This window comes from Phalacrocorax carbo, chromosome 23 (genome assembly GCF_963921805.1).
Source record: "Phalacrocorax carbo chromosome 23, bPhaCar2.1, whole genome shotgun sequence".
Taxonomy (NCBI): domain Eukaryota; kingdom Metazoa; phylum Chordata; class Aves; order Suliformes; family Phalacrocoracidae; genus Phalacrocorax; species Phalacrocorax carbo.
The window spans coordinates 3552639-3566593 of record NC_087535.1 but is presented as its reverse complement, the minus strand read 5'-3'; the positions used below and the strand labels follow the sequence as shown (position 1 = coordinate 3566593).

The 13955-nt window shown below is 61.0% G+C and overlaps 1 protein-coding gene across 1 annotated transcript in view; it reads right to left on the bottom strand.

The window, feature by feature from the left end:
• The window catches only part of GRM4 (glutamate metabotropic receptor 4), a 54736-nt gene extending 44773 nt beyond the window's left edge, over positions 1-9963 (bottom strand). Inside the window, exons 1-2 of the mRNA XM_064472015.1 lie at positions 9708-9963; positions 282-1064 (exon numbers count right to left, since the gene is read on the bottom strand). Coding sequence (XP_064328085.1) covers positions 282-800 — 519 coding nt within the window. The 5' untranslated portion in view covers positions 801-1064; positions 9708-9963. The remainder of the gene's footprint in view (positions 1-281; positions 1065-9707) is intronic.
• Between the last annotated feature and the right edge of the window lie 3992 nt (positions 9964-13955).

The following is a 13955-nucleotide window of genomic DNA, read 5'->3' as shown; positions in this document are numbered from 1 at the left end:
TCCCTCCCGCAGCCCCGCTGACACCAGGGGAGCATCAGCATCCCCCCCTCGCCATGAAGCCAGGGGAGAAGAGATAAAAATCCTCCTGCTAAAAGTGTAATCACTGGAGAAGGATGGAGGAAGGCATCCCTGGGGACCCAGAGGAGGCAGGAGAACAGTTTTAAAGACAACGGCTGCTGCCTACCCCCAGCTGTGGAGGAAGAGGCACACGTGGAGAAACACCGCAAACACACCCGCGGTGGTTTTGCCGACTGGTTATTTTTACCCTCGCCAAGCCCTACCTTGAAGAGCCGCAGGATGTTGGCCACCATGATGGAGACGGAGCTGCCCGAGGCGCCGATGACGCCAACCACCCGCTCTGGTTTGGTGATGATGGGGGGACCGCCGTTGACACAGCGCACCTCGGTGCTGTCCTTCTCGATGAGGGCTTGCACGAAGGTCAGCGACTGCTCCAGGGCATGTGTGTCCCGCGAGCACGTGTCCAGGATGCGGGCGCCCAGGGTGATGTTGGGGAGCAGGTCGGGGTCGTTGTTGATACGGTCCAGGGCAAAGAGCATGGCCTCCAGGCGATGGATGCCCTTCTCCTTCTTCAGCTCCCCGCAGGCTTTGCCCTCTGCGCCCCGGCCGTGCACGGGGAAGAGCCCCCCGAGCGTGATGTCCCCGTCAATCCGGATGGAGTTCATGTGCGGGTAGCCCTGGCCTTTGGGCTTGGCGGCACCCCCAGGCACCCACCCCCAGCTCCAGACACTCAGGAGGAGGCAGAAGGAGAGACGCTCCATGCAAAAATAACCCCCGCTCATCGCCAAAGCCGTGCTGGGGCAGAGCTCGTGGCCCGAAACCCGGCGGCGGTCAGGGAGCGAGGCTGGGGCGGGCGGGCGGCATGGCTCCCGGCGGGCTCCTGCTCGCGGCACCGTCAGCAGCTCCCGGTGGTGATGCCGGTCCCCGGGCAGCAGCAGGCAGCCAGGCTGCAGGAGGGTGCCGGGGTCTGCATGGCTACGCCGGGGAGAAGAGGCGGCAGTGGAGACGTGAGCCCGAGCAAAGCTTCGGGTCCTTCCTCCGGAGTCCTTGGCGGGGGGGAAAGGACAGGAGGGAGGAAGAGAGAAAGAAAATTAAGCAGGAGGATGAAGAGGACATCAGCTATTCCGAGCTTTCATCAGAGAGCCTGGCAGAAATTAGCACTGGGTGTTATTGCAAAAAAAAAAAAAAGATTTGGGATTCACTTGATTTTTGATTCACACCAGCTCAGCCCAAACCGCATCCAGTTGGAGGGGCCAGTGCAGGGGCCTCCGGCTCACTCTGCCCTGAGGAGCAGGACCAGTGCTGGAGGGAGGCCCCAGGACCTGTCCCACCCCATCTCCTCTTTGGGGAGCTGCTGAGGAGGGCAGACCCCGAAGCAGTGTTCAGAGGGGTTCAGACCCCACATGTACCCACAGCCCTGGTCCCCACCCACCCTAGAGCATCCCTCCTGGCCCAGGGCACAGCCAGGCACAGGAACCAAGCAGCTGCCTTAAAGGCAAGTTTGATTTAAACCCTGAGCTGATTTGGGGAGAAACCTGCTCTTTAAACAGCCACTCTATCGAGAGGCAAGTCCCCTCCACTCCTGAGCATCCCCCGCTACGCCCGCCTGCCCTTTCCTTGTCCCCATCGATGGCCCAGCCAGACATAAGCTCCTGTCCCCAGCAAAGCACGCTGAGGCTGAAGACCTTCCCAAGCCTCCTCCCAAGTCTGCCAGGCTCTCGGCAGGGGTCAGGGACATGAGCCATCCCCCATCCCCTGCGCCACCGAGCTCAAGCAAGGGCAGTGCCGAAGGAGCTGGGGGCTGTTTCCCAAGGGGTTTTTCAGTCGCCTGCCATGAGTCCCTACATCTCGAGCACCACACTGCAAACCGAGGGGACTGGGAGTCAATCTGTGTCTTAAGCAAGAGCCGACGTGGCCAGGCACTGACAAAACCCAGCATTACAGATCTGAATCACTACCCTAAGCATTGCTGCTCCTGCCAGTCTTCCTTCGGGCCACTGATTTCTGAATCAGCAGCTGCTTCCTTGCAAGCATCCATTATCGACAGGTTCCAGCAGCAAATACCAACAGCAGCAAGGGCTTGCCCAAGCCATGGAGGAGTCTGGCTTTCTGGTTGCCCTGGGCAAGCAACCTGAGAATCCGCCCAAATTAAAAGTGGCAAGGCTGATCGGTCAGCTGTGTGCTGAGAGCATCGGGCTGCAAAGGCCCTCGGACGCCAAGCTGGGTGCCCATGGGGGGAGGAGGGAGCGAATGGTCCCTTGGGAAACTGGGGGCAAAGCTGGTGGCGAAGGCACTGGCAGCAGTGCCTGGGTGATGCCCACGGGCTGTGCCAAGCACAGACGCTGCAGCCCGACCCGCATCCCAACGCCTCCCTGAGGGCCACGGGGCATTGGCAGCCCCGGCATCAAGCACAGCCTGTGAGGACCGTTTTGACATCACCGCTGCTCTCCCCCAAGAAGCAGCATTTGAAGAGCAGCCCTGCCCTGCAGCGTGGAGGGGAGGCACCCTCGGGTCCTGACTGACCATCAAACAGCACGGGGTGAGATTTGGTCCTTTCACCAGGTGGAAAAAACCCCACCTGCTCTTGCAAAGTGCCACCCTGCCCCAGCACACTGGCTCCCACACCATATCTCAGAGGTGCCAGCTCCTCCACAGCCAGCGCTGGAGCTGGCAGAGGGCTCAGCCCATCCCACCCCCTCCATCCTGGCCCACACCCTTGCAGGAGCCTCCTGCTCACAGCTGGGGCGAGCCCAGGGGGTCTGACCTCTCCCCATCCTCCCACAACCCCCGTGCTCTCATCTTGTCTCTTTTGCTCTCAGCACAGAGCCCCTCGAGTGGGCATAGGGTGCTGCCACAGCCTTGGCTCTGAGGTCACGGCAGGACAGCTCTTCACCCCCCCGCAGCCCAGAGCTGCCCCTGACCAAGCAGCATGGACCCCTGCCTCAGTTTCCCCTTCGGAAGGCTCTCCCCCGCAGCCCATCCCTGCTGTCGCCAAGCAGCCGCTGATGGATGCTGCGAGGGCAGCGCATGATTAATGCAAGGCACCAAAAAGCAGAGGAGAGCCGAGCAGGCAAATGCATTCCCCAAGCAGGATGGGCTGCAACAGCGAGACCAAAGAAACAGCTTAAATTAATCTCAGCTCAAGCGCAGAGCCCAGCATCCGAGCCCGCGCCTGCCAGGCCGGATCCTCAGCCGGCCCCGAGGGGTGCTGCCCGCCAGAGCCAGCCATGCCGAAGCCCTTTACACCACAGAGGAGGTTCCCAGCTCAGCAGCCGCCCCAGCCAGGAGGGCCCTTGCCTCAGCTCACCTCCATAAATTATGCACATCCCTGCCCGTCGGAGCCACTTGAAGGCCCATCTCCAAAGCGTTTCTGACAGCCAGGGCTTTTAAGCAACCAGAATTACCCAGTGCCGAGCTCTTTGCTTCAAAAGACAGGAGCTTGGGAGTGCTGCGGCACGACACCCGCCCACCCCAGCCTGCCCCGCCGCCGGGAGAGGCCCCGCGAGCGCTGCCCTGCTCGGATGGGGATCAAGGGCAGGGATCACCCCTCCGCATGGTCCCATCTCCTTTGCAAGAACCATCCCATGCAGCAGGAGCGGAGCCAGGGAAAGCAGCTCCTGCTACAGCCTGGAAGCGGGTCAGGCTCTGCCTGTGGTGAGGATGCAGATGATGGGGAGACCCAGAGATTCTCAAACCCCACCATGCAGCCCCAGGCCAGCCAAAATCAGGTCATTTCTTGCACCCTACCCTAGAATTCACAACATTTCTACCCCTTGGAGAAGGCACGATGGGTCACCACATGGACCCGCTCCCAGGAAAGTCCTCTGAGCCCATGGCCAGCTCCCACAGAGCTAGAAGTGCCCCAGAGCCCACAGCCTCTCCCTTTCTTCTTTTAAGCTTTTTCCTCTCTGTTCTCTCCCTTTTGTGCCTCCTTTGATCATATAATCTGAACGAACTGAAGGTAAAAATATCATGGCAGGCAAGAAGAAAGCGCAAATAATGGGGAGGGGAGGGGGGAGCTGGTTTGAATCCCTCACTGAATCACTGGGGGAGATGCAGCCTGAATTACCCGATGAGCCTGTGCTGCCAACAGCCTCAGCACTCGTCAGGAAGGGGCAGAAGATGAGCAGCCCCTTCCCCCTGTCACTCTCCACCTGCCCCAAGCATCCCCATAGCCACATACAAGCCACTGCTCCCCGCGCAGCCCAAATCTTGGTCCCACCCTGGGGTGCTGCCCGGAAGGGTGGGCAGCACATGGGGCTGGGCGAGCAGGCAGGAGCCCAGGCCTTAAAGCTCAAGGGCAAGAGGAAGGGAAACCCATCCTTCCTCCAAGGTGTGGGACCAGCCTCTGCATCCCCAGGGAGCCCTGTTCCTGCACCGCCCCAGAGCAGCCCTTCCACCATGAGGCTGGTCCTGCACATCTGGAGGGAGAGGCACATCTGGAGGGAGACACCTGCCTACAGCACACGCTCACGGAGCAGGGAGCAGCCCTACCCCCATGCTACGGGCAGCAACGGGATGGAGCTGCCCTCCTGCCCCATCTGCACAGCTCCTGGGGGAAAAAGTATTTGTAGATTTGCAACAGGTCAGGTGCAGGTACATACCCCCGAGGGTGGTAATAAATGGGGTGGGATAAATGCCCAGTGTGGCATTTATCACAGCGCCAGAGGAAGGAGCAATGCTGCTTCCTCCTACCTCCCACAAGCATATCGTCAGTGAGGAACAAGCCTTTCCATTGCCCTCATCCCAGCCGTGCCACAGCCGGATCCGCGATCTGGGAAGCCGTGCAAAGACTAATCAAACCAGGCAGATCTCCAGAGCCTGGGCACGGGTCATTGCCCGGCCTCAGCCAGACAGATCTAACGAGGGTCTGGAACTGCAGAAGCAGGTGCCGGGGCTGCTGCTGCTGCTCCGGGACAGCGAAAGCCGAGGGGCCCACTGGGAGCGCTCGGCTCCTGGGCTGCGCCCCTGCCCTGTGGGTCCCCAGCACCCCAGGACACACGGCTGGTCCTGCACGATGGCACCCTGCCCCCCTCTAGTGGTGGCCCTGCCACCGACCGTCACCATCCTCACCATCCACAAAGACCCCTGGATGGGGCAGGGCAAGGGCTCAGCTGGGCAGGAGAAATCAAACGATGATTAAAAATTCCCCTGCACCACACAGAGCTCTGGCTGCAAAACCATCTCCAGTGCTCGGGGGAGGGACCATGTCCCAGAGGCAGGGACCAACCATCCCGGGCTTTATCTCTGCAGCTCCTTCCCATAGCTCCTTCCATGCATCCCTGCAAGCATTGCACCGCCCTGGGCTGCACCAGAGCCCACGGGGCTGCAGCAAGGCATAATCCAGGCTCGCCACGTCCTGCAGAGCCCAGAGATGCTCACAGGTGCTGGGACACATTCCCCGGCTGCATCGCCACCAGCTGCCACTGGACACACAGCTGCGGAGCCAGGCAGCCCGTCCTGCTGCAGGGGTCTGCACCCCAGGGCTTTGGAGCCAAGGCAAGCGCTCGCGGTCGCTCCCCAGAGCGGGTGCATCTCCAGGAGAGGCAGCTGGAGCCCCCCTTGCACGTATCACCTGGATTTTGTTTGCAAAATTTCCCTTCCCCAGCCTGGTGTTGCCAGAGCTCCAGGAACAAACAGCCTAGAGGGAGCCCAAAATCACACTGACCGCTCCTGAGTGGCCTCCCAGCCTGACCCCCAGCCCTGGGCCAGAGGAGACCTGGCCCATCATGTCTGCACAGCACAGGGGAGCTCTTTGCTGGACACCCCAGACCTGCCCCTCAACACAGGGATTTTGCAGCAATGAAAAACCTCCTTTGGGGGGGAAATAAATAAATAAGGAAGGAAACGGCCCATTTCTCTCCCTCGCTCCACTCCCTGCAGGATTCCCAGTCAAAACCAAGTCATTTTACTGCCATTAGCTCTCTGGACCCCGTGCCGCTGCAGGCAGGCAAGTTCATGTCTCATGTGCCATCAACCCAAGTGCCGGCTAAGCGCTAATCACCGCAGCTTTATAGCCGCCGGCAGCGGGCAAAGCCGAGAGGCGAGTCATCGGATCGCAGCTAGGTCTTATCACAGGGTGGCCCAAGCACCCCACCCTTCTCCGAGCAGACCCCGCTCCCACGGAGCGCAGAGCTCTGCCTGCAGCAGGACAAGGCTCCTGCGGCTGTGCAGGACCTGTTGGCTTCCAGTTCAAAGCCAAGGCACTCGCTGGTTTTGCACTGAGCCCGCCCAGTTGCATCGGGGCTTGTTAAACCAGGCAAAGGCTGAGCCAGCGATGAGGTCCAGAAGATGCAGGAATTAGAGGCCAAGAGGCTGTGCCCAGCACTCACCTGCACGATCCCATCCCCAGCTGCCAAGGAGCCGACGGCCCATCAGCCCACGGGCAAGGAGACCTCCCCAGCCTAGCCCCGGCACTGGGAGGGCTGCGATGGTTTCTGCCGCACGGGCTGCCGTGAGCTCGCCGGCATCTTTTTGAAAATCAAGGCCGTTTCTTTCCCCACCTGCTATTCCTTCGGCAAGCGGGGCCAGCCGGCATGCAGCACAATATCCCAATTAGCGCACGCTCGCTCTTCCCCGCTCGCAAGCGATTACAGGGAACTTCGCTTTGGCTCCTGGGTTTTTTAATTGCAAAAGCTCCATGAAGTACAGCAGAATTTAGACACGGAGGAAGTGGATGCCAGGTTAAGTTCTCTCTCAATACACAAAACCTTAAGTATTCAGGTCAAGTACCCCATCATTCGCTCAGAAGAGAAGCAAGGCCATGGCTCAGCAGGCAGTGGTGAGTAGAGACCCCAGAGTTTACCATCAAAACCCACCCGATGCGCTCCAAGATGCAGCTCCCCCCAGCAACCCCTCAATCGATGAGCGAACCAGTACCGTAACAGTTGCGTAAGCTCAAGCCCATCACCGCTGCCGACTCAACCTCTCTGCAACCAGGTTCTGCCAGTGCCCGGCTCGGAGCCCCACAAGGGGAAAAGCTCGGTATCACCACCCTCCTCGCTGCCCCCGAGCATCCCCCAGAGGATGTTGAAGTCCTAAGAAAAAGGCTCCCACTGGGTGCAGATCAGACCCAGGGAATATTTAACATGCTATATATATATATATATATATACACACACACGCACTCTTAACTGCAGGCAAGCTCTCCCTCCTTCCCGCTCCCTCCCCGCTGCAAAGCGGGCCAGGGCTAATCCTTCACTTTGAAGGACGGGATGGTGCGGTGAGGGGAAGGCGAGCAGGATCCAGCCACGGAGCAAGCGGAGATCGCAGCGGCTCACCTTGCGGAAGGCGGCGCAGGGTCTCTGCTGGCAGCCAAGGCACAGAGCTCCAGCCGGGAGAGGCCGGAGGGAGGGAAGGAGCCGCCACTCATCCTCGCTCCTGCCACGTGCAGTGAAATCCCGCAATTAATTTTTGATCACCTTCTGCAAATTGGGACGGCGCTGGCTCAGAGCAAGAGCAGGGCCTGACTGCTGGTCCCCAGCGGTGCCCGCGGCACTGCCCGGCATTTCTGCTCCCCATCACACGTACGCCCCAAGACCACGGTCTGGCAGAACGAGCCCCTGCCCGTACCCAGCCTGGGAAAGCCCCAGTGGGGGCAGAGACCCCCATCCTGAGCTGGGCTTTGTGCAGAGCCATCCACAGCACAGGGGCATGGGGAACCGGACCACCCCGCAGAAGAAACCCCCTCCATTAGACGCTAAGCCCGAAAGGAAGAGACAGTGCCCGCAGCGGGCACAAAACTGGGGAGGGCGGTGGGAGCGGGTTCGTGTATGTTATAATTAGGACCTGCCACATCTTCAAGCCGTTGCCTTTCTGGGAAGAGCTGGAAGGGGGTGGCTGAGCTGACAAATCCATCCTCCTCCTGCCTGATGCCAAAGTTGAAGCACGTGACACCCTTTTTCGGGGAGCCAGCAGGCTCCTCCGCAGGGCGACGCTGGTCCCTGTGATGCGGGGCCAGACCGCAGCTGCACCCAAGCTTCGGTTCCTGGTGTAAAACCCCCCCGAAGCTCCCCCTTCACTGCCCCAACACCCCGGTGTGCAGCTCAGCACCACCAGCCCTCCCCAAAACGGGCTTGCCTGTGCCCCCCAGCCCCAGCCTGGGGCAGCTGGACCCCACTGCTGCCTGTGGGGACCCGCCACCCTCACATAGATGGACAACCCTCGCCGCAGTGCCCGGAGCTGCATCCCCACCGACTCGGCCAGGCTGGCCAAAGGCAGCCAGGATCTCTGCACATCCCATCGGACCGCTGCTCTCGGCACGGAGGCGGCAGGTCACAGGGAGGAAGGTCTCGCCCCGGCTCTCCCTTCAGCCGGAGCCTTGCCCAGCACGTACCCACCACCCGCTGCCCTGCTGCGGATAAATCCCTGCTTACAGAGAGCAAAGGGAGGAAAGGAAATGAGCTTTTCTTCTTTTGGCACTTCTCTTGGCGTTTTCCCCAAGCTCCTCGCTGCATTCAACAGATCAGCTCAGCTCCCTCCCTCCCCGGGCCCTGCCTGGGGCAAGCGGCCAGCATCGGTGAGCTCCTCCGGTCACCCCAGCCCTGCTTCGTGCCATCCTCCCGTCAAGCCCCGAGCCACAGGTCACCCGCCGATGGCAGTGATGGCAATGACTCACTCCGCAGCCTCTCTGTCGCAGCCGCCGCTGAAGGCAGCAGGCATCCCCCCCAAACCCGAAGAAGCCCACAGAAAAATAACCCAGCTGGCAGAGCACGGCAAACTCATCACACTAGGAGGAGGAGGTGGAGGAGGAGGAGGGCGGCAGTGGCACTGCACCTAGGCAGGCAGCGGGAGAGTTCTCCGTTTTTTTCTCACGGCTGCCAAGTTCCCCAGCGGCTCCCGAAGCCACGCAGATCTGCTCTCCCAAAAAGCGCTGAGGAGCGGGAGAGCGCTCCGGAGACGAAAACAAACCTGGCAGCGTGTTCTGGCACACGGAGCGGGTCTCCCTGCCCCGAACTGGGGATGGCTCCAGAGCTCCTGGAAAGGGTTTCATCCCCCATAGCCCCTCCAGGCTCGAAGGGGCAGCCCCTTCCCCACTGACCTGGGCAAATCACCGGCTGTCTCCCCCCTGCCCTGCCCTGCAGCGGGCTCTGCGGGCCTTGCCCGCTGCTGCGGCGAGGCGAGGGCAGCCACCCGCCTGCGGCTCGGCCACAACCACCAGCCCCTGCCCCAAACCCCTTCCCAGCCCCTTCCCGCCAGAGGAGCCCCCCAGCTCCCTCCTCCCCCCCCCCCCCCCGCAGCCCACGCTGGGGCGACGGGTACATCTAGGGACAAAGGTGGCAGGCTTGGGGACTGGGACAGGGGGTGTCTCCCCCGTGCCCCCCATGGCGGGATGCAGCGGGCCGCGGGCGGTGCTGCGGGAAGGCGAGGGGCAGCACTCCGCAGCCCCCAGCTATGAAAAATGCAATGGGTGGGAGAGGGGGGAGCTGCCGCGGGAGTGTGGGGGGCAGCCGGGGGGGAACGAGCTGGGGCTCGGCGGGGTGGGGGGTCCCTGCTGCAGCCCCCGCTGTCGCAGCCCCCCCAACAAAAACATTAAAAAAAAAAAAAAGAAGGAAAGGCGGAAAATTTGCTGGAGCGTTGAGGGAAGGGAGGGGGGAAAGCAGCGGGACTGCAGGGAAGGGACGAGGGGGTCCCCCCCCGGAAGGTTTGGGGGCTCCGGCCCGGGCGTCCCGGGGATGCTCCGCACTTACCCGCGGGCAGCGCGAAGTTGGCGGCGCCGCCGACCCCGTCTCCGCCCGCGGCCGCTGCCCGGTGCCGCGATCCGCCTCCGGCCCCGGCGGGGCGCGGGCACCCCGGGGGGGCCCTGCGGCATGCGGCGGGGGCGACCCGCAGCCCCCCCAGCCCCGGCCCCGGCCCGGGGAGCCGAGCGAGCCGCAGCCGGGCGGGACCCGCCGCGCTCCGTTCACCGCAGCCGCGACGAGGAGGAGGAGGAGGAGGAGGAGGGAGGAGGAGGAAGAGGAGGAGGAGGAGGGCCGGGGCTGGGGAAGTTTTGCATGAAGAGGCGCTGGGAAGCCCGCCGCCGGCTTTGCCAGCCTTTTAAAGCACTAGCGCATCGCGGCGGGGAGGTGGCGGGGGTCCCCCCCGCACCCGCCCCCGGCTCCCCCCGGCGCGGGGGGAACGGCAGCAGCCCCGCAAGCCCCCTCCGCCGGGCAGCGCCGCGCACGAAGGGCTGCAAAAGCCCCGGCCGGCGGGAGGAGGGAAGGACCTGGTCCCTCTCATGCTCTGCTGGCCCCAGAACCTCTCCCCACCTGGTCTTTAGCATCAAGACGTAATTTTGCTTGTACTTGTCCTTTGCTTCTATCCCTGCCCATCACCTACAGCCGTCATCACGGCCATGAGCACAACAGCAGGACTGACAGGCGTCAGGGCCTCCAGCCCCGCCGATGCTGAGGAGCTTCCCACAGGTCACATCTTCTAATTTCAGCATTTGCAGAAGCGGAGGCCCACAACAGCTCTCATGGGTGCAAACGCAGCAGCCTTTGCCAAGACCTGCAAGACCGTGCAAGGAGCACGGCGCATGGCGTGGGCACTGGAAGGGTCCTGCATGCCAGGCTGCTGAGAGGTTCCGGCTCCCACTAACAGCCATCCCCAAGTTTCCCCCCTGCACCATGGTGGGAGCAACTCCACAGGGGCAGCAACAAGGGAGGAGGCTCTCACCAGATCCTCATCATCCCAGACCATTGCCCTTCTTTTCAGCCTCCCATAAAATGATGCCAACGCCCCGCTGTGCACACATGCCCGCGGCGCACGGCTCATGCATCGCCTCCTTTCGCTATCAAACCACCCCCCCAGGCCTCCAGCAGCTCCAAGGAGCCCATCGTGGTGTGTCGATTCATTAATCCAGAGAAAACACAGCCCCCTGGTAATGGCCATTGACACATTAACTGCTCCGATCCATCATGGTAATGATTGCGAGATAATCGGTCACCGGAGCAATTAAGGAGTACACCTGCCTGCACGCTGGGGCTGCGAGAGCACCATGTGGGGACCCCGGTCCCTGCACACAAAGGGGGCATCTGGCTGTGGGGAGGGCTCTCTGCAGTTCCACCTGCCCCTCCGAGCACCAAAACACAAAGCATAGCCCTTCCAAAACACATCTCCAGCCTCATCTTCCCTAAGGGTTGATTTGTGTTGCTCTCTTGGAATAGCAAAATAACCAGCAGCCCTGGTGCGGGGTCAGCCAGGTCCCAGGCAGGAAGGGCGCCGCTGCGAAGGGCTCGGCGCTGGCAAACGCAGCCACGTCACCCAGATCCTCTTTAGGAGGCTGGAGTCAGGCTGGTTTTCTAGAAGCTCTCAGGGCTGCCCAGCTCCCAGTGCAAAGCCCTGGCCGGGCCTTTGAAGGAGCTACGTGCTCTCCAGCGAGATGCACTCGCCTGAAAAGCTGGCCAGCCGCCCTCCTGCCATTAAAATAAGTGGCGATATTCCCATGGATCCAGATGCTCACGGGATCATGCCCAGAGCGCTGTCTCCTGCAGAGAGACAGTTGCAGTGATTTCATTTACAGCGAGAGCTGGAGTGGTTCTCATTGTTATTCTGCTCAGATGCAGTGGAGGGCAGCCCCGGGAGGGGGGCAGCCCCATCCAGCTCCCCCGTGCATGCACGCACAGTGTGCAACCCCCATCCACGCCAGCACCGGTGCCAGGAATTGAAGCAAAAGGACCTCTGCGCTGTGGCTGATGGGGATGGGACACAAGGATAGATGATGGTGACAGCCCAGCTCCTAGCTGCGATCTGTCCCACCAGGAGCAAACCCTCCATCCCCGAGCAGGGCTCCAGGGCAGTGGCTTTCACCCAGCATCTGCCCATCTTGGGGGTCCATGACTTATTTCCAAAAGCCTCTCAGGGGGGCGAGGACTCACCCGGGCCCTTTTGCACAGGGAGCAGAGCAGCCAGGGAGAGGGGGCCCAAACGTCAAGGAGCCATGTTGTCCCCACCACAGGCAGCAGCTGAAACACTGCAACGGGGTTGGGAGAGCCCCCCAGGACCCAACCAAGGACCCCCAAGGAACATCTGGTGACCTGTGGGGGCTATTTGAACTGCCATGATATAGGGCAGAGAGTCATGGACAGGAGGGGGGTCTGCACCCATCGGTCCCCAGGGCCACTGAGCCCCTGGGCAGAGAGGAGCCCCCCACCTGCCCCAAGCTTGAAAGAGCCTCAGGGCACACCAGGCAGTGCCCCGAGCCAATGGGTCACACATGAGCCAGGCTTGAGGGGGCTCCAGCCGCTGCAGGATAAGCTGGGCACAAATCCCTTTGCCAAAAGCAGTTCTCAGAGGCACCCTGAGGTCAAGCTCTCTGCTCTGGGTTGGGTGAAGCCCTCAGCTTCCAGGGGATTTCTAAGATGTGCTCTGCCTTCAGGAGAAATGAGGACATCCTGCTCACAGCCTGGGGTCTCGCAGCACTGGGGCAGGGCTTTGCGCCCGGGCATGAGGACACCAGGCCAGCCTGCTCTGCTTCGCCCAGGTCCTTGGGAATCGCTGGGGGAAAGTGTCTGGGCTAAATTATGCAGAAGTTTGGGCTGAAGTATCACCTGAATTGCTCCATCAGCCTGCTCCCCCGGGGATACTTGGTGCTCACTGCTCCTCTGGCTCTGATGGAAAGCAATCATCATCCAACCCCCCTCACTCAGTCTGGGGGACCTGAGTCCCATGGATCTGGGGGATGCTCCTGCCACCACGCCTGCAGCTGGCAGCGTCTCTCTTCTTTTCTCCTAGCCTCATGGATCACACACGTCCCCTTCTCACACGCCTCTCCCTGCTGTCAGCCAGAAGCCAAAATATCATCGGCGCTCATGTCACCATCGAGAACATCAAAACACAATTAACATTTGAAAACCTGGCTCGGGCCAAAGCTGCCAAGCTTCCCCCGGCACAACAGGAAAGGCCACGCCGTGGCAGCTGAGGGGGACGGGTAGGAGGGCATGGGACGGACGGGAGATGCCCCAGCGATACCAGGGAAGCAGCCTGAGCCAAGAGTGGTTCAGCAAATCCCGCAAAGGTCGCCGCTGCTGCGGCTAGGGCTCCTCCTCGGCACGTGGGTCAAAACATGATCAAATACTCCAGGAGAGTTTGATACCGTCAGCAAATGGATGCAGTACCATCCTCAGCAGGATCAATACCACTTCATCAGGCTCAAAACAAGAGGAACTAAAGTCGCTGCCTCTCCCGTCCCAGCGGCAGGGTTGGAGGGGTACCTCCCGAGCCGAGTCCCGGCTCTGTTCATGTCCATCCTGGGACTGCAGGGTGCTCCAGCCTCTCCAGGGCCACCAGCAGCCTTTCCCTGACCCTCCAGGATGTGCAGACCTCCAGGCACGAGGCTCCGACATGCCCCGAGCCTGCTCAGCCCGTGGCTGCCTCCCAAACAGGCACAGCTCCGGCCGCGTAGCGTCCAGCCTCCCAGCGCCCTGGCCCCTCTCCAGCGAGGAAGGTCACTGTGTCCACTGCTAAAGCCACCAAACACTGCCCGGGAGATGCTGCTTGCAATTTTTCTTTTTCTTTTTTTTTTTTTTATATAGGAAAACTTGAAACCACATCTTATGGACTGGACTCTCCGGCTCGGCTGTGCAAAAGGGCTTTGAATAATTTATGGCCAAACCACCACCACCTCCTTCCTTTTCACAGGTCACTCACGTCAAAGAGACACAGGCACAAGAACCATGCATGGTCCCTTTTATCTATGGGCTGCATTTCCAGCACCTGCAATTGCCTTGGGTGTGAATTTAACTCCCTCCTGGATAGAAGGGTGGGGAAAATAAATCTTTAATTCAAAGTGAAATATTAATAGAACTGTAATTAGCTGTAATATCTACACAATTAAAAACCAGGACGCCCAGCAAGAGCTATTCTTGCATGTATTTAATGAAAAATATATTTGCAGGGTAAGGGGTGGGGGGGGCTGAGGATGTTTTTCTGGTGTCCCACTTGTCTGGGGGAGAAAC